This window comes from Mytilus californianus, unplaced genomic scaffold (assembly GCF_021869535.1).
Source record: "Mytilus californianus isolate M0D057914Y unplaced genomic scaffold, xbMytCali1.0.p SCAF_8, whole genome shotgun sequence".
Lineage (NCBI taxonomy): Eukaryota > Metazoa > Mollusca > Bivalvia > Mytilida > Mytilidae > Mytilus > Mytilus californianus.
In genome coordinates, this window is record NW_026262734.1 from 54,167,154 (window position 1) to 54,186,133 (window position 18,980).

Here is an 18,980-nt window from a genome sequence, read left to right on the forward strand (position 1 = left end):
TTTCATAGTGCTAATTCTTGTAAATGAGATCACTTGCACATGATGTCTTTTGTCTTTCTATTAAAACTCAGATACAGTGATTGAAAATTAGAAGCTTTTGTACGTCAGCATTTTTTTATATACCTTCAATATTACCAATTCCAGTATACAATAACTATTATATTTTTGGCTTTTTTAAAAGTTGCTGATATTTTCATGTACTAGGTTTTAAATCATAATCTTTGGTACGTAAGGATTAAAAAAATGATTGGAAATTGTACACTTTTACATGTTGGATTACTAATGTAGTTTCATAAAAGATTTTAGCAATGCAATGTATAAATACTAAACTTTTCGTTGCATCAGATAACCAGTATGTTAAATGCAGGTAACAGAGGTGACCAGATACTGAAATGTGTATCTGCATAATAATGATGTGCATATGTTTTCTAACCAAGCAAAGGCCGATATTTCAAAACAGTTATCATTTTCCTTTCATAATTTGTACAAGGTGGAATAATATTAGAACAATCTGTCAATTAAAGATGCAACAATACTTGAAACAAATGATCAGAAGTTTCTATAAAAAGTTCCAATGTTTGCTGGGGGAGGATAACGCTGCAAATTAATAACGACAACAGTTAATCGGCGTTGTTGTTTTATAATTTCAAGATAAAGCAAACAACAACATTGTGTATTGCATATATATTCCTGTTTGTTTGTACTTCCTGCAATAGAGTCATCTTTACTCTACAAAGAAGAAAGTTATAAACAAAAAGGTATACAATTTACTATAGGTTGACATGTCTATTCATCTTCTTTCTTTTTTTATGCAAACAGAGAAAGACGATGATCTTACCAGATTAATTCAGGAAGTGTATAAAGGGAGGAATCAGCATTTTGAAAAAGTAGCAGCTGAAAATGATGTCGATCAAGTGGCTTCTGGATTCAACACAGATGAATCAAGTAGTGAATCAGACAAAAATATTTTCACAAATTCTGATGACAGAGATGCTAAACACATATTTGACGAGAATATTGACTACACAGCAGATTTTGACATCAATGGAGCAAATCTTCATTCTTTTATATCCGAAAAAGTAGACAATAAAGAAACAGTATGGACCGATTTCAATCAGACACGACCATTAATTATTGATTTTGAAAAAATATATGACAGTAACAAAAACAGCAATGAACCTGAAACTTATTCTTACCCTGTTAACGATGAGAATATAAAAAAAATGACCTCTAAAATTATAAAATCTCTTCCAATGAGGAAAAAGGATCAGGATGACATAAAGGCGTTCTGTTGGTTATGGGATTTCGCTGGCCAGAAGGATTTTTATGCTACACATCAAGTCTTCATGTCAAAATGTGCAGTTTATTTGCTGGTAACAGATAGTTTAAAGTTCAGCACTGCTGAGAAGCCAGGGGTCAATTTTGAAGATTCGGCACGTAAGTTTTTCTTCAATTTATAGACACAACCTCAATATTTAGCTTCCATGTGTTTATTAATTCGATTATCTTTTCATGGATAAATGTTATGCTGATACTGAGTACTTTCCGCGAACAAATTCTTATGATGAAATGATGATCTACAATGGACTTTCATGAAATAGTCAAGTATGAAATCGAATTATTGATCAATTTAACAATTTATTTTGTTCACAGAAAGACAGCTTTGACCTCTTATGTGTATAGAACTATATTGATTATACCATGTCAGATAGATTATTGGATTGTGAATGTGCTTCTGTTTCGCATGCCTGTATTATTAATGAAATATTCAAATTCTTGATTACATGTTCTATAGATTTTGCAAATGACCTATTACAAAATATAGAAAAAATATTATGATTCAAATACAAACGTTAGTAATTTGTTGTTATACTTATACTTGTTAAAGTTACTGCTAGTATTGTATACCTCCGAATACACATTCTCTTTACAGAGTATGTTAGGTTCTGGTTTGACGTTATTCATTGTTACTGGTCCACTAGAGTGAAAGGCCGATTAGACCCCCCAATCATAGTTGTATGTACAAACGAAGACAAATTTAAGGTAAATTGTGAGTTCATGATATTTTAATACATACACAAGGTAGAACTTACTTGGGCAAATAAGAGTCTATAATAAATATAAGAAGATGTGGTATGAGTGCCAATGAGACAACTCTCCATCCAAGTCAAAATTTATAAAAGTAAACCATTATAGGTCAAAGTACGAATATATGAGATAAACATCGCTATGACCTAGATAAAAACACGAATGTAAAACTGAGAACAGAACATTAGAAATTTAGAATATCAATGCGGGAGTTATCTTTTATAATGCCTAACAAATAGTAGAAGTTGCAGCACTAGTGACTCTATGTACATAGTTGCCTTGATGAACGTAATTAGCAATTAAGGCTTTACATATAAATAAAACCAGATTAGTTAATGCTTGATTTCTAAATAAAGATATTTGTTAATTAAAAACCACCAAGACGTGTAACCATCATGACCATTAAAGATGATTGATATTTCAAATGAAAAAAAAACTGTATTAAAACCTGGACTTCATTTGTATTACTTGAAAACCAAATTCCTAGTAAATTAAAACAGTTAAGACCTATTACTATCGAACTGTTATTCTGAAGTTGAACTAACTTTGCATAATGAGGAAACACATATAAGAGCAAACTGAATCTGATAAAACCTACTGGCATTGACTTACTGGAAGCATTTTAGGAGAGATGGCAAATCTTTGAATCAAACTGTTTGTTACTTCTTGTAACCTATCTAAGGTAGTATATGTTATAAGTCAACTATTGTCACCCTAAATAAACAATTAGTGAAGACCGATAATTCTTTCTTTAATTGTCGTAGTCCAACTGTATAGTTTTGTCGCCATCAGAAATGTATGTCGAAGGGAAGAATAAATATTTTGACTCAAATTTGTTAAAAAAGTCTACTAACATGTACTGAAGCATGTTCAGATCGTTTAAATATTTTACATGTTTAGCTTCGATCATATAATGAATAATTTAACACATTTGAAATAAGAATCGCAATGTTCATCTAAGTTTCAAATTAGAACATGAAAAATTCGTTAACAAAAGAGTTGAAATAAATGTTTAATTTAAACGGTACGACTTTATCATGTGTAAATCCTGTTGGATGATTACTTTTAAGTCTTAATTCAAATTATAAAGTTTCGAAAAAGTAATTTAATTGATCAAACAATTTATGTTGTTGAAAAAGCTTGTTGTCCCTTTATCTTCTGCATGCTGTCGATGATTAAACCTTGACATAATATGTTTGTGCAATTTGTTGATATTTTAGTCATAGAAAACATGGTGGATTTGTTAATCAAAATTTGCATTTAAACATGTTTAACGCGTTTACAGTAAGTGTAAGCTCTCTCTTAACTGTACTATGTGAAGCTGTCTTTTCGTTTTGTTTCGTTTTATTGTTCAACTTGAACGACGAAAGATACTGGTTACACACTTCAATAATTGTTTATTCATGTCGGTTTGTTTTGTTCACACATTGTTGTACATATAATGTAATTTTACGCGATTGCAATACAAGTGCGATGTTTAGCTAGCTATAAAATCGGGTCTTATCTAGGATTTTCATCTTAAGGAAATGCCTGTTCCAAATTATGAATATGACAGTTGTTTTCCATTCGTTTAATGCGTTTGAGCTTTTGATGTTGCCATTTGTTAAGGGAGTTTCCGTTTTGATTTTTCCTTGGAAATAGGAGGTCGGTATTTTTGTTAGTTTACTTTTTTTTAAATTTTATTAGATATATCAGGATGTATAAGGATCGCTGTTTGACTCATAATAGGTAATTAACAATACACATTGATTTGCGGTTTATAAATATTGTGCAATCTTACATGTTTGTCATTATTTTGTCAATTCATTATCCGGAGATCTCTACCCTCCCCTTTACCTCTAGTCAATGTAGAATAAACAAACCCACAGCAATACGCACAGTAAAACGCAGTTTAAAAGAAATCCGAGTCCAATGTCAGAATAGGTAACAAAAGAAATTAGGCAAAATGACAATGATCCATAGATAAACAAAGGACTACTACCAGATACTGACATGCCAGCTCCAGATCTCAATCAAACTGATTGAAAGATTATGTCTTCATCAGACGAAAATCAAGCAAAATCCCTCCCGTTAGGGATTTAGTATCATACCATCATAAAATATACGAGAAGAACATAACACGTTTCTTTCAAAAAACTGGTTTTAGAATAAATGTGTTTATTTCCGATGCAAAGACCCTATGAGTGAATCAATATAAATACCAAAATATGCGATCTTTAATGACCTGACAACAGTATGGTAACTATATCCCTTCTGAATAAGTCTGTTTAAACGTTTGGTTAGCATTTGGTGTGAATGACGACATTGTTGTGCTTTGTATAGAATATTACCACAAAAGATTGGATGTGAAATACCTGAACGTATAAGATGTTTGCATGTTGATTTACGAATGATGTCCTTGAAACGATTAAGTAAATGTTTTGACTAATGTGTGATATCGAAAACCCTAGTGTAATAATTTTGCAGTAATACAGAGATATTTTCTTGTTAGTCTTATTGTGTTTAAATTTCATCTTTAATAAAAATGGAGATATATATATATATGTTGTACGACTCTGCCCCCCGCAGAGCTATAGAAAAACAATACATTCACGAGTGTTACACGGACACTTTTTAGTTGTTACACGGACACTTTTTATGAATAGACTCACTCGTGCATGAATAGTGAGTTCATGGGCACTTAAAATTTCAATTAGATTTGAAATTTTTGTTTCACTGACATATTTCTTGTATTTTTTATTAAACTATTTACGTTAGCATCAATAACTATATTTTTTTCAAACAATTCCAGTATATTACTATTCATATCAGTATATTAAGGGATCGAACCTTTAACTTCAAAAGGGGGGTAATGGTTTATTCTTAAAAAAATATTCTGATCCCCAATTTTATGAGAAAAAATATATTGTGGTCAAGAAGATGAGAAAATAATGTTCTGATTCCTGATTTTCCGAATACCGTGTATAATAGTGCTAATTTCGAAAAAACATATATGGGTATTAGCGTTGAAAAACTAAATAATTTATTTTCTTACTCAGGAAAATACATACCCGTGAAGCTAAATGGTCGGTCCGTAAATGTATTTTTTTTTTCAATATATGGACATGAATAGTATTCTGGACAATGTTGAAAGTAAAGAAATGCTGCTACCGACGTTGATATTTAAATAAGAAAGACAGGAAATATATATAAAAAAATCAAATCTAATCAAATGTTAAAATCCCTATCAACTCACCAATCCACGATTGATCCTATAAATAAAAAGTGTCCGTGTAATACATGTTAAAAGGCAGCAAATCTTGAAGAAAATCATTCAACTTATGTCACCAATTTTGGACGGTAAGCTGCGATTGGATCATATTGTGACACGTGTGTAATGCTGATCAACATTATCAGAGACATATAAAAACCTACAAGCATGAATATTTTGTTTTAAATCCAAAATATATGCCTATCTAAATTATATCTAATAACAAGACAAAATCCATTTTTTCATAACATTTCATTCACTAATGAAATAGGAAATTCATTCTTTTGATACATTTTTATTGTTATTGAATTCATATATCTTGCATTCATATATTTTGGAGCAAATGTACGATTTTTATTATTTTTTTTAAGGGAGAATTGGGGGCTGGAATGGCACATCCCGCATTTTTTCAACAAAAAAAGGATCAAGCATGTTTATTTAAAATTTATTTAACCCCCTCCCTCCCTTTTCCGTTTTTTCCCAAAAAAAATATGTTAGCTTGCTTACCTCTGAAATCTTTTTCATACATTACTTACTTGCAAAGTTGCATTTTAAAAAGTCTCAAATGTGTACGACATTCATCTTTTACTTGACATGGTTCTTTTTTATAAACTATTAGATTCTTGAATTTCTTGAAAAAAAACTCTGGGCTGAAGGGAAGTGAAAAAAAAGTGTGTTTAAACTGTAAAAGAGGGACGAAAGATACCAGAGGGACAGTCAAACTCATAGATCGAAAACAAACTGACAACGCCATGACCAAAAATAAAAAGACAAACAGACAAATAATAGTACAGATGACGCAACATAGAAAACTAAAGACTAAGCAACAAGAACCCCACCAAAAACTGGGGGTGATCTCAGGTGCTCCGGAAGGGTAAGCAGATCCTGCTCCACATGTGGCACCTGTCGTGTTGCTTATGTTATTACAAATCCGGTAAATAGTCTAATTCGGTAGGTCATATTCGTGAAAAGGGAAGGGTATTGTAGTTACGACATAAGGAACATATCCGATATCATCTGCGAAACGGTTATTCCATAACGGTCTACCAACTCGTGATGGCGTCCGTAAAATTTACGAAGGGATGATTTCAAATTCACCATTTGGAACTCTTGGTTTAATAGCTTCCCTGTGAGCAGCAATCCTCTATCAAGGAAATTATGATAGGAAATACAAGCCCGGGAATATCGTATCAATTGGGAGATTTATACTTCGTATGCAGGCGCTGCTGGAATGTTGCTACATAGAAATGGAAAGTTAATAATTGGGAAGCTGAAATTATCTCTTTTGTCGTAAAGTTTTGTTTTCAACCGACCCTCATTGTCAATGTCTAGATGTAAGTCAAGATATGAGGCAGACTTAACTGTATCTGTAGTATCCTTTATCTCTAGTTCGATGGGATAGATTCGTTCAACATAGTCACCAAATTTTGTATTATGTAGTGAGAGAACATCATCTATATAGCGGAACGTAAAGTTAAAGGATGTTTCTAACTTCTTATCTTTCTTCCTAAGAAGTTCTTGTATGAAGTCAGCCGATTAATAATAAAGAAACAAGTCGGCAAGAAGAGGGGCACAATTGGTTCCCATTGGAATTCCGACAGTCTGTTGAAAAACACATTAACTTACATTAACTGGTATATGTCCATTTAGGTTTCTAATCTGTTTAATTTTGATACCTCTTCTAAATGCAAAATGTACTAATTCTTTCTTGAAACGTCGTACAAGTCAGATACAATACAAAGGTAACGAAGAAACAGGCCGGTAACAACCGTTGCCGTATAGTTTTTCTGCACTTGTAGTCAGGTCAAGGTCCTCGGCTATCGCCTCGGACCTTCACCTGACTACTCGTGCAGAAAAACTATCCGGCACAGTTGTTACCGGCCTATTTCTTTGTCACCTTTGTTTTGTATCTAATACATGAATATATTTATCTAGTTGGACACAGGAAGTTCAGAGAAAAATATTTTAATAGTGTTATATCTCAATTATATTTTTCATACATTTTACTCTTAAAAAAACAAAGTTATAAAAATTATCGTTGTAATGCTTTGATTTAATTTTAGTTATGATTTAATTTCGATCTATGGACAATTATCATCAAACCAAGCAGTAGAGAAAAGGAGATTAAAGTATTCAATTTCAAATCAATATTGCACTTTATCTTTATTTTTTTATTTTCAATTTCACAATATTTAGTAATACTTGAGTTGCACCGTTATAATAATCACGCATTGATACAGCGGAACGTGATGTTAAGGAAATATTAGCTAGTTTCTTTTGATTTTTCCCGGGAGGCACTTGCATTAAGTCTAACTTATGTGAAAAAATGAACAATTCTATAAAAAAATATATAAGAATGGTTTATATTTTACTCAGAGAAAACATGGTAGATTTGTTAATCAAAATTTGCTTTTAAACATGTTTAACGCGTTTTCAGTAAGTGCAAGCAATCTCTTAACTGTACTATGTGAAGCTGTCTTTTCGTGTTGTTTCGTTTTGTAGATTCTGGCTGGTGTCGTTGTTTGTCGTCTTGGTGACGTGTTAAAGTGTTCTTTTGTTTGCCTTAAAGTTTGTAGTTTATTGCTTTTGCTGTTTGGCCTGTTTTTGGCAGTGTCCGTTTGGCGTGGCTCGGTAATTGTACATCCCGTCGTTGTGTTGGTGTGCTATGGTAAATATTTGTATTCTAGTCTATCGTTTTTGCTAATGTGCTTTGTCTATATGCCTTTTTGTTTGTCTTTGTTGACATATTTGCTTGTTTTTGTAGTGATTCATTTGACGTGGCTCGGTACTTGTACATAAGAAAATGTCTGTACCAAGTCAGGAATATGCCAGTTGTTACCCATTCGTTTGATATGTTTGAGCTTTTGATTTTACCATTTGCTTTAGAATTTTCCTCGAAGTTCGGTATTTTTGTTATTTTACTTTTTATATAAGAAAATAATTGGTTTGTCCTTTTAATGTAATCAGTAAACATTTGTTTTGTTTGAAACAGAGGGATTTAAGGTTTTATAGGGTATGATTTAATCCTTCTTAAAACAAGACATTTGTACCAGCGTTCAACTATATCATAATTTTTTTATGCAACAAATAAAATTGAGAATGGAAATGGGGAATGTGTCAAAAAGACAACAACCCGACCATAGAGCAGAAAACAGCCGAAGGCCGCCAACGGGTCTTCAGCACAGCGAGAACATCTCGCACCCGGAGGCGGGCTTCAACATTTCTGTCGATCTTATGTTATAATTAGGAATACTAGTGTAAACGGAAAAGATAAAATATGCTTCAAACTCCTACATGATAACAGATATTCATATCTAAAAATAATTTCCGGTTCTTGCTAATGGAAACTGATCACTAGATCGAACGCAATTTATGGAAGCCACAGCTGCCTTATGATAACAATAATCATATCATTAAGGGTCGAGATTTATCATGAAGCATATTTTCTATACTATTACGACATTTGACTATATTACTCTGTCAATTTGCTCTATCACTAAGATAAATTGTTTTGATATAACATGGAGTTACCTTTTATACTTTTCTGTCATTTTACTTTGTCATGAAAATATTCTTGTATACTATGAAGACATCTTGATATACCATGGATCTTTGTAAGTGATTTTCAAGTGATTTTCCCAAATGATCCTATTTTAAACTATGTTTACACGGGTAACTGCACGGACGTCATCCACAGCAACTGGCAGACAATCGTCAGTGGTTGAGAGAAATATACAAAATAATTATACCTATGTGGCTGCATATGTATTTGTTTAATTGTAAATGATATCTATTTTAAAAAAAACTTTGTCGGGTGTCTTATATTGGCGTAAAAGCTTGAATAAATCAAACACAAACTTACAAGTTCGTTTGAAACAGCTTACACTAAATGCATACAGTAAAGAATATAAGTCTAAATCGCTGGAGGCTTTTTTTCGAGGGATGATTATATACATATGAAAATTTACAAGAAAAACAAATTATCATTTAAATCATTTAGTCAGACATATATATATATATATTCATCCTATTTCGACTCTTCAAAATTCAAGAGTCTATCCTAAATTGAGGTAAATTATATGGTCTTCCAAATACCGTTTCGATTGCTAACATCACTGAAGAGACATTAATTGTCGAAATCCAGATATGGTGTACAAATTCTTTGCACCTCATGTCTGCGATAAGTTTATTATTTTCTGTTTGGTATTAAATTAATAATAAAGATCCATTTTGTTACATCCTGTGATCCGTGTATTTGGCAATCGCCAATGGCAGTCAGCAGGGTTTAAGAACATCCGTTTTTCGATCTATTAGTCAAATCTGTTTTGTTTAATTATACTTTTTCACTTTTTTGGTCTTTTTGAAAATGTTGTTTGTGCTGTATTTAGACCCCTCTACGAAGAAATTTGTTTGCATGCACACGTATAAAAATTGCGGTTTTAATCCAACGTTTTTATCCATCGCAATCATAGGTTTGAACGTTGTTTTCAATTTAGACGTATATATATATATATTTATATAAACAAGTCTAAATTGAAAACAACGTTCAAACCTATGATTGCGTTGGATAAAATCCGCAATTTTTATACGTGTGCATGCCAAACAAATTTCTTGGTAGAGGGGTCTAAATACAGCACAAACAACATTATCCAAAAAAACAAAAAAGTGAAACATTTTATTTTAACAAAACGCATTTGACAAGCAGGTCGAACAACGGATGTTCTTAAACCCTGCTGACTGCCAACACGTGTATTTACGTGTACTTTGATTTAGAAAATCCCATATAAATTGAAATGAGTAAATTTTGTGCCAACATTTAATCCTCGATATTAAAAAAGATATACGCATAAAATGTGTTGCAGGAACCTTTAGAACGACAAAAACGACAGAAAGAATTTAAAGACAATTTGAGGCAAGTTCTGAAAGAACAGAAAAAGAAATTACACTTGAGAAACATTTATTTTGTTTCTAATACCGAGGATGCTGATGTTGTCTTTGAAGAGATTAGAATTGAAATTTCACGTCATGCTATGAATATGCAAGATTGGGGTAAAGACTGTCCATTTAAATGGCTCTTGTTTCAACAAGTCTTACTAAAGATGAAAGATAGTGATGTACCGATTTCATCAACTGAAACATTGCTTAAAATTGCAAAATTTGAAGATATTGGCTTTAGCAAGGATGATGATGTCAAACAATGCTTGCAATACTGTCATGACATTGGAACAGTTGTGTACTTTGATGGGGACAAAATAGGAGATCCTGTTATTTTGGACCCTAAATGGTTGGTTAATGCATTTCGATGTCTTGTTTCTGATAAGATTGAAAATGTTATCAAAGTTTCAGATGACTGGCAAAAACTGACAGAAACTGGAGAATTGACTTATTCACTAATATGCCGCCTATTTATGAAGGAACCGAAACTTAAGTGTTTAGAGAACAAAACACATTTGATTGAAGTCATGAAACGGTTCGATATAATTGTTAAATTGAAGAATTCAACTGCATTATACATGCCATGCATGATGGATGCCTGCTCTTTTGCAGAAGTTGAGAAACATTTTATGGACGGGAATCAATCTTTTTATAAGACTAGTTGGTTATGTTTAGAGTTTGATTTTCTTCCTCCAGCTTTTTTCAATCACATTCTGGCATGGTATATTAGTCAGTATTTCGTGAGTGATATATTAGTTCAAGAGACTCGTTCCAAAAGGAATGCATTATATCGCCATATTGGTGTATTTAATTTAGATTCCACTGGATGTGAAAGCACCGAATCTAATAGCTCTTCAGGTTTGGAATTTTCGAACGCCAGATGGTATAGAAAGGGATTTGGGATCCAGACTTTTTGAATTTGTGAATAAACTAAGTAGCCGCTACAGACTGCATATTTCTTATATAAAAGCATTCAAATGTAAACACGGCGACTTTTCAATAGACCGAAAGAAGATGGAAGAGATACTCGCTGAAGATTACTTTTGTTTAGAACATAAGCAAGTTCATAAATCAACCGATCTAGTAGCGCCTTGGAATTTAGATAAAAAATTATAGTAAGTACAATATGTTATGTTTTTTTTTTTGTTATTTTGTTTTGTTTTGTGAAAACCAATATAGTACAATAACAGAAAAAAATGTTATTCTAAGTAATACACATGTAGTTAGTACAAACAAGCAAAATGTTTAGTTTGTGTCCTAAATTTTGACTGTGTAACATCCTGTCATGAGGTCCTATAACATGTATAACAAAATGTCTATTTGCGTTGAAAACTCTACGATGCAATTAAGTTAACATTAAACATCATCTAAAAGTGATACTTAACGCATGCATTGTAACAGTCACACACTTAATATTCCCTTTTTATCCAGTTTATTTTTGGTATTTTGTAATCTTTGAAAAGCCAATTAAGCGTTTGAAGGATATATTCGTTCTCAGTAAAACATGACAATTGTGGTGTTCGAGTGGTCTTAGTAGTCGAACTGCTGTATCACTAGCCAATCAATACTGAAATTTGTGAGTTCGAATCCCGCACGTGACAGGTGTGATCGACCACCATGAAATAGCAGATTAGTGCTGAAAGTGGCGTTAAATACCAACCAATCAATCAATCAATCAATCTAAAAAGCTACAGTTGCAACCATCTGTATACATGATTTAGTTGAAATGTGTCTGAAAACATGAATTTAATCGTAAAGCATGACCCACATGCACTTGTCTCAGAAAAAAAAAATACGAGTTTTTATTTTTAGAATCAATTTTTCCCATTCAATCAACGTCATTCAGACTCTCTCTGGACTTTACAATTAAAATGAGATAACTCCAACAAACATTTACTTTTAGCAATAGACCTTCCTAAAAATTTTGACCAATCAGAAACCGATATATAAATAAGAGAGGAGCAGATACCAAAGGGACAATTATAATTAAGCATTTACTGCGAGTCTTATATTTCCAATCGGTTGTTGGTAGACAAAATACATGCTATAACGGTTGACATACTTGTGGAGGCCTGTTACGAATGATTCCGACAACAAAGGTAGGCGTGTTAAACAATATTGTGTACATAAATCAGTTTAGTTTTAGTGTGGTTGACAACCGTGAAATCGAAATATAATGGAAGTTTGCGACTGGGTGACATTTTTCAAAAATGCAAGTTAAGTACCTTGTGTTATATTAAGGTATATAGGGGGAAAATATTCCGAGACAAGTGCCTGTGACATGACCAGATTAGATGTTCTTAATCTCTCAAGGTTTGAAGTATGTAAACATGGTATATTGAATATCAATCCATGGTAATACATGGTAACAAGCTTCCATTGTCCGGTATTTAGCTACACTTTTTGCCCTTTTTTATTGGCTTTTCATTTTTCAATAAGGTTTGGATGTTCAAATATTTAGTCCATGACTGAAGAGACATTAATGGTCGAAAGGTTTTTCTGATGCAGAAAATGTGGTACCATAAATGTTATTTCAATATATATATATATATATATATATATATATATATATATATATATATATATATATATATATATATATATATATATATATGTAGGACTCTGAACCGCGATGGTGCTCCGAACCGCGATGGTCACGCTGATGTGCGATGGTTTGACGCTGAAGTGCGTTTTTAATCACGCTGAAGTGCGATGGTGGCATTGTGACGCTATCTTGTTGATAGCTACGCCGAAGTGCGATGGTGGTGACGCTGAAGTGCGATGGACTACATAAACTATATTTTCAATGCTTTCCATTTCGAAGTCAATTTGTTTGTTAGAAGCAGTTTTCGGGTTTTTAAGTTAATAAAGGGCTTATATAGATATAAGAAGATGTGGTATGAGTGCCAATGAGACAACTCTCCATCCAAGTCAAAATTTATAAAAGTAAACCATCATAGGTCAAAGTACGGTCTTCAACACGGAGCCTTGGCTCACACCGAACAGCAAGCTATAAAGGGCCCCAAAAATTACTAGTGTAAAACCATTCAAACGGGAAAACCAACGGTCTAATCTTTATAAAAAACGAGAAACGAGAATCACTTTTGAACCACATCAACAAACGACAACTTCTGAACATCAGATACCTGACTTAGGACAGGTGCAAACAATTGCAGCGGGTTTAAACGTTTTAATGGTACCAAACCTTCACTCTTATCTGAAACAATAGTGTAACATCACAACATAGAAAGATACACTATAAAATATCAATTGAAATGGCTTAACTCAACCAAAAGACATATTTACACCAGTGAATATACACTGAACAAATAAATTTGATCTATGATACAATGTAAATACAAAAAAAATAAACTTATACACCTTTAATACTTCGGGAAAAGGATTGTGATCGGGGGAGAGGGAAAAGTAAACCTTCTGTATCGGATTTTTTTTCGAAATCTACGAAAGTTTTTTCAAGCTACGTACGATGGAGCGTGGCATTCTCTAAATACATACGGCTCCGCAGACTCTCCTAATATAACGGTAAACGAGGATCTCGTGAGAGGAACAAAGTACAGATAAATGTTATCTCAGAATTAATTCCACATGCAGAAAATCAAAGAGGACTATCGTTCATTTTGTATGCAACTGTAACAAATGACATACATAGACAATAATGAATGCTAACCTATATACCAACTATACTGCTCATAATAATTGCACATCTGTAGATTTTAAACTAGCTATCACGCGTCATATAGACCATCGCACATCAGCGAACGGACCATCGCACTTCGGCGTAGACCATCGCACTTCAGTGTGACCATCGCACTTCAGCGTCCCCATCGTACCTCCGAGTCCTACATATATATATATATATATATATATATATATATATATATATAAGTCTGAAAATTACACCCAACAGTGCTAGAAATAGATTTTTCTGCTGACAAATTTTTGTCCGTCCCTCAGCGGGATTCGAACTCACACCTTTGATACACTACAGTACCAATCGCTTAGCCTCATGTCCAGCGCTCTAGACCACTCGACCACATCCGCTATATTAAAAATATAACTTCAATAGTCGTAGTGTTACCTTGTCACGGAAGGCGAATCTAGAGATAGACACAAGACACGTGTTTTAAGCGTGTGAAGATGTTATATTATCATTTTATACACAATGTATATTTATTTGTCAGCAATCTAACTCAACAATTATTATATACCGTATGGGATAATGAACCAATTCATTATACAGTCACTAGAAATAAGTATATCATACAAACAAGTCTAAACAAGTGACAACCATACAATATATATGCCCACTGGATCTCAGTGTGTTAGAGATACATGGTTAATACAAATATTTATATAAGTCTGAAAATTACACCCAACAGTGCTAGAAATAGATTTTTCTGCTGACAAATTTTTGTCCGTCCCTCAGCGGGATTCGAACTCACACCTTTGATACACTACAGCACCAATCGCTTAGCCTCATGTCCAGCGCTCTAGACCACTCGACCACATCCGCTATATTAAAAATATAACTTCAATAGTCGTAGTGTTACCTTGTCACGGAAGGCGAATCTAGAGATAGACACAAGACACGTGTTTTAAGCGTGTGAAGATGTTATATTATCATTTTATACACAATGTATATTTATTTGTCAGCAATCTAACTCAACAATTATTATATACCGTATGGGATAATGAACCAATTCATTATACAGTCACTAGAAATAAGTATATCATACAAACAAGTCTAAACAAGTGACAACCATACAATATATATGCCCACTGGATCTCAGTGTGTTAGAGATACATGGTTAATACATATATATATATATATATACATTCATAAAGGATTAAAAAAAAAAGATTGAACTCACTTTGGCAAAGTTGACTTTAGATGGATTTGATTATTATTGTAACATGTGTAAGCTTATTTTTTTGGTGATATATCTCTTTAAAAAACAAATCGGTTCTTACACATCATTGGCTTATAAATATTCAGTTTGTTCCTCATGAAGGCAAATCAAGAAAATGTGTAAGGCGTTCCGCGGAACATTGTCTCTCACCTACGATTGCTGCTGTCAGTGTAAAAGTGTAATGTTGGCTTAAAAAGTCAGTCCATTTACCAGTAAATTAAAAACAAAATGTTAATACATATTCTTTGTAAAAACTTCAACTTTTTTGGCACACATAGTGACCTATCTTGCTGAAAATTGGAGGAGATGGAGATCCTAATACCTTGGTCAGAAAAAAAAATCCTAACCGATATATTTATTCGTCGGTTACCATGGTAACAGGGAACAAATTGGGATTTTTTTTTTTATACAATTTTTGGTGTAGTGTTGTGAACTTATGCGGCTACATCTTTAAAAAAAAAACACAAAAAAAAATAATTTTAGTCTTTTTTCTTTCAAAAAAAAATATGAGGAATCTACCTAGAAACTTGTAATTAATTTAATTTCTAAAAAAATATCATTGCGCAATAATCCTTACTAAACGAATTATCTCCCTTTGGTCTATTTTGAACTCTTTATTGCAGAGGTAAAAAAGTGTTCAGTGAAAATAATATGGCAGAAAGCTATCTGCTACCAAACTGTTTTGCTGAATTTCGTGTAAAAACTCCTTGTAGCAAAATATCTTTTAGTGTAAAGAAATTAATGGGGGTAAGATGATAAAGTTGTTCTTAGATTTGGGTTGCCTGTTGTCTGAACATTTGTGTCCTGTCATGATATTTTTGATATTGTAATTTGTGAAAAACTATTTACATGAAGTTGAACTAAACAATCGTGAATATAGTAGACAGCTAGCGATCGGTTAAACGTTTAATACCATCCAGTTTAGCAGTTCACAACAATAATTCTTAGAAAGCAAAACCACTGTTTGAATGAGCAACAGGTCCAACATGTCTTCACGGCAAGAAGCATTGTACATTTCATTGGCCCAGGTTAGTATAGCTACAATTTATTATTTACATCATGTCCCCACAAAAAATAACAAAATCTACATCTACATAATACTTCTTAAATTCAATATGTTGAAAATTACAAAACTACAAAATTATTTTCTAAGGGGACAACCATTTGATTCTTTTTGTTGAAAGGGATGGGGGAAGGTGTATTTTCAAAATAAATGACTGTGCACAAAACAGGATGGCACTAAATATTCTGCAACATAAAATGCAGGATAGTACACATGCAACAGCTGTAATGATCAGTGTGGAAAGAAATCCACCTACCCCCTCCCCCCAAGAATATCAAATGGTGACCCCTAATTGGCGGTACTTGATCCCTCTTTTTCAAATTATTGTCTTGTCACAAAAAATCAGTATTTTTTATATCTCAGCTGGGCTCGTATAACACAAACATTTAAACGCAACAACCGAAAATAACTATATTTGCACTTTTTTATAAAAAATGTGTAAAGCGGCATAATAAATCAGTAAATTCAACTCAGTAAGGATTGTATAATACAAATGACAGCAATATTGGAACACAATGACAATAGATTTTTTTGTCAACATCAATTTACAGTGCCAGCATGTCCTCTCTTATTCAAAATATTGACTTCTCACAAAAAATCAGTAGTTCTGATATCTTAGGCTGGCTTGTATAACAAATATTATTTGACCGCATCAACCAAAACTGCCCATGTTTGCACTTTATCATGAAAATTTGTACAGCCGCATAATAAATCAGTATATCCTATAACTCAGGATTGCTTGTACAATACAAATGGCAGCAATATTGGACACAATGACTACAAAATTTTGTCTGCATCAAAAATGAGTGCCAGAAAGTTAGTAGTTTTAATATCTCAGGCTGACTTGTACATGCATTACAAAATGATTTGACCGTTTAAATCACAAACTATTCGTAACGAAAAATCAAGCTTGTCAATGATCAAACTTTGTGTTTGTCAAACTGATACATGTATATATCCAATGGAATTATTTCTGTAAACTTTGTGGTTTAAATTTCTAGAAGTTCTCTTATTTTTGTCAACAGGTCAAAGAAAATATTTTGTAAACATTTTATGAAAACTAAACGAGCCAACTCTATTTTAGTCCAAGTATTTGGTACCCCTAAAAATATATATTTTAAAAATATAAGTAGCACTGAGATAGATCCATCGTTCATAAATAAACTTTTTTACACTAAATATATGTACGTGAAAACTGTGAAAGGACACTTTCCAAGATATGTACACTGTCAACATGTTTTAACTTGCTATAGTTAAATTACTTGATTTGAAAACAGTTTTCTATTTACTGCTTGAGATGTCTGAAAAGGCATATACATTCCTTCTGTGAAGAAATTGTCTTTTATACTTTTAATTGAAATTTACTTCTGATACTATAGCTCCAGACCAATTAGTTGATCCACAAAATGATGTAATTCTAATGAAAAAGACTAGAAGATCAGCAAAAGAGATAAAACAATATTTTGTCTGAGAGAGCTTTACAATATGAGAGGTTGTATATCTTCGAAAAAAGATAACTCAGTGACATTTATTTCTTATAATAAGTACATGTACATACATGTATAACATGAACATGATGCATATCCACAAAATATGGAGATGTGATATGATTGCCAATGAGACAACTATCCGCCTGATTCCCTATAAAGTGGATATATGTAATTATAGGTCACCATTCTGCCTTCAACAATGAGCAAAACCCATACGATTTATAAAATAACAAAATGTGAAACAATACATTGATTACAGGTTTGTTGATCACTGCTGAAATTTTTAGACCAGAAGATAAAATAGAAATATATTGGCACCCTTCCAAATGTTCATATTTTGTTTTTTTCAATGATAGCTGTTTGTTGCTTAACATCATGCAAATATCTCATGCCTATGCAGGACAATTTTAACAATATAGAAACTTATTGGACAAAAAGGGTAGGATACAATATAAAGAAATTGGAAACCTATGAAGAGTTAGGGAATAGATAAGGACACTGAATTTCTCCTTTCTAATTTGTGATCAAATCATAGTTTTTTGCTTTTTTTATAAGTTTCAAGCTTTCTGATGACATGTGATTTAATTGCTAGCATTTTTTGCTTGACGTTGATAAAAATCATATAGAATATTTTAAAACAGCGTAGGCAATTTCACGAAAATATGCTTTAAGCTTGTACTGTCAAGTAAATGTCAAGTAAGGCCATAAAAGGCTATGTTTTCTTTCAGAAAAAAAACACTACTATGAAATGTATGATTCAATGTTCAATTGTTTTGTAGGTAACAACATATGCTATGGATGTAGCAGGATGATATACTTGAAGTTAACGTCATCTTAGTCAGTCATCAAAAGACTCTGTGTATTGTGAATAGTGTAGTCAACAAATCTTTCACTCTTGATGGTGTTAGTACGTACAGTGAAAGAATGAAACAGTGATACGTTAGCATCAGAGATGCAAGCAGTGGAACTGACCAACGTTATATAATTGTAAACCATTTTGAAATGGTATCTTATGGCATGTGTGCACAAATTTTCTAGATTAACAGTTACAATAAAATAATATATTAGGATTTAATCAAAATGAGAGCGTTATCCAAATTTATGCATATTATTATTTTGTTTTTATGGAATAATAATTTTGTTGCTGGCAAAAATCAAAACTTTTAAGAATTTTTTGTAATCGGATTCAGTAAAAAAATACTTTATATCATGTATTATATGCT

The 18,980-nt window shown here is 32.5% G+C and overlaps 1 protein-coding gene across 1 annotated transcript; it reads left to right on the top strand.

Moving 5' to 3' along the window:
* Nucleotides 1-1,253: 1,253 nt before the first annotated feature.
* Nucleotides 1,254-18,569, top strand: LOC127712803 (probable serine/threonine-protein kinase roco6). Its single transcript, XM_052219414.1, has 4 exons — nucleotides 1,254-1,437; nucleotides 1,934-2,043; nucleotides 10,201-10,797; nucleotides 18,537-18,569. The coding sequence occupies exons 1-4, from the start codon at nucleotides 1,254-1,256 to the stop codon at nucleotides 18,567-18,569; spliced, it is 924 nt and encodes a 307-aa protein (XP_052075374.1).
* The last annotated feature ends 411 nt before the right edge of the window (nucleotides 18,570-18,980 follow it).

Excerpts from the sequence above, each read along its gene's own strand:
- LOC127712803 (XM_052219414.1), top strand. The coding sequence starts at position 1,254 with ATGAGGAAAAAGGATCAGGATGACATAAAGGCGTTCTGTTGGTTATGG. Across the intron at positions 2,044-10,200 it reads CAAACGAAGACAAATTTAAG|GAACCTTTAGAACGACAAAA; the intron begins GTAAATTGTGAG and ends AATGTGTTGCAG. Across the intron at positions 10,798-18,536 it reads ACAAAACACATTTGATTGAA|GTAACAACATATGCTATGGA; the intron begins GTCATGAAACGG and ends ATTGTTTTGTAG.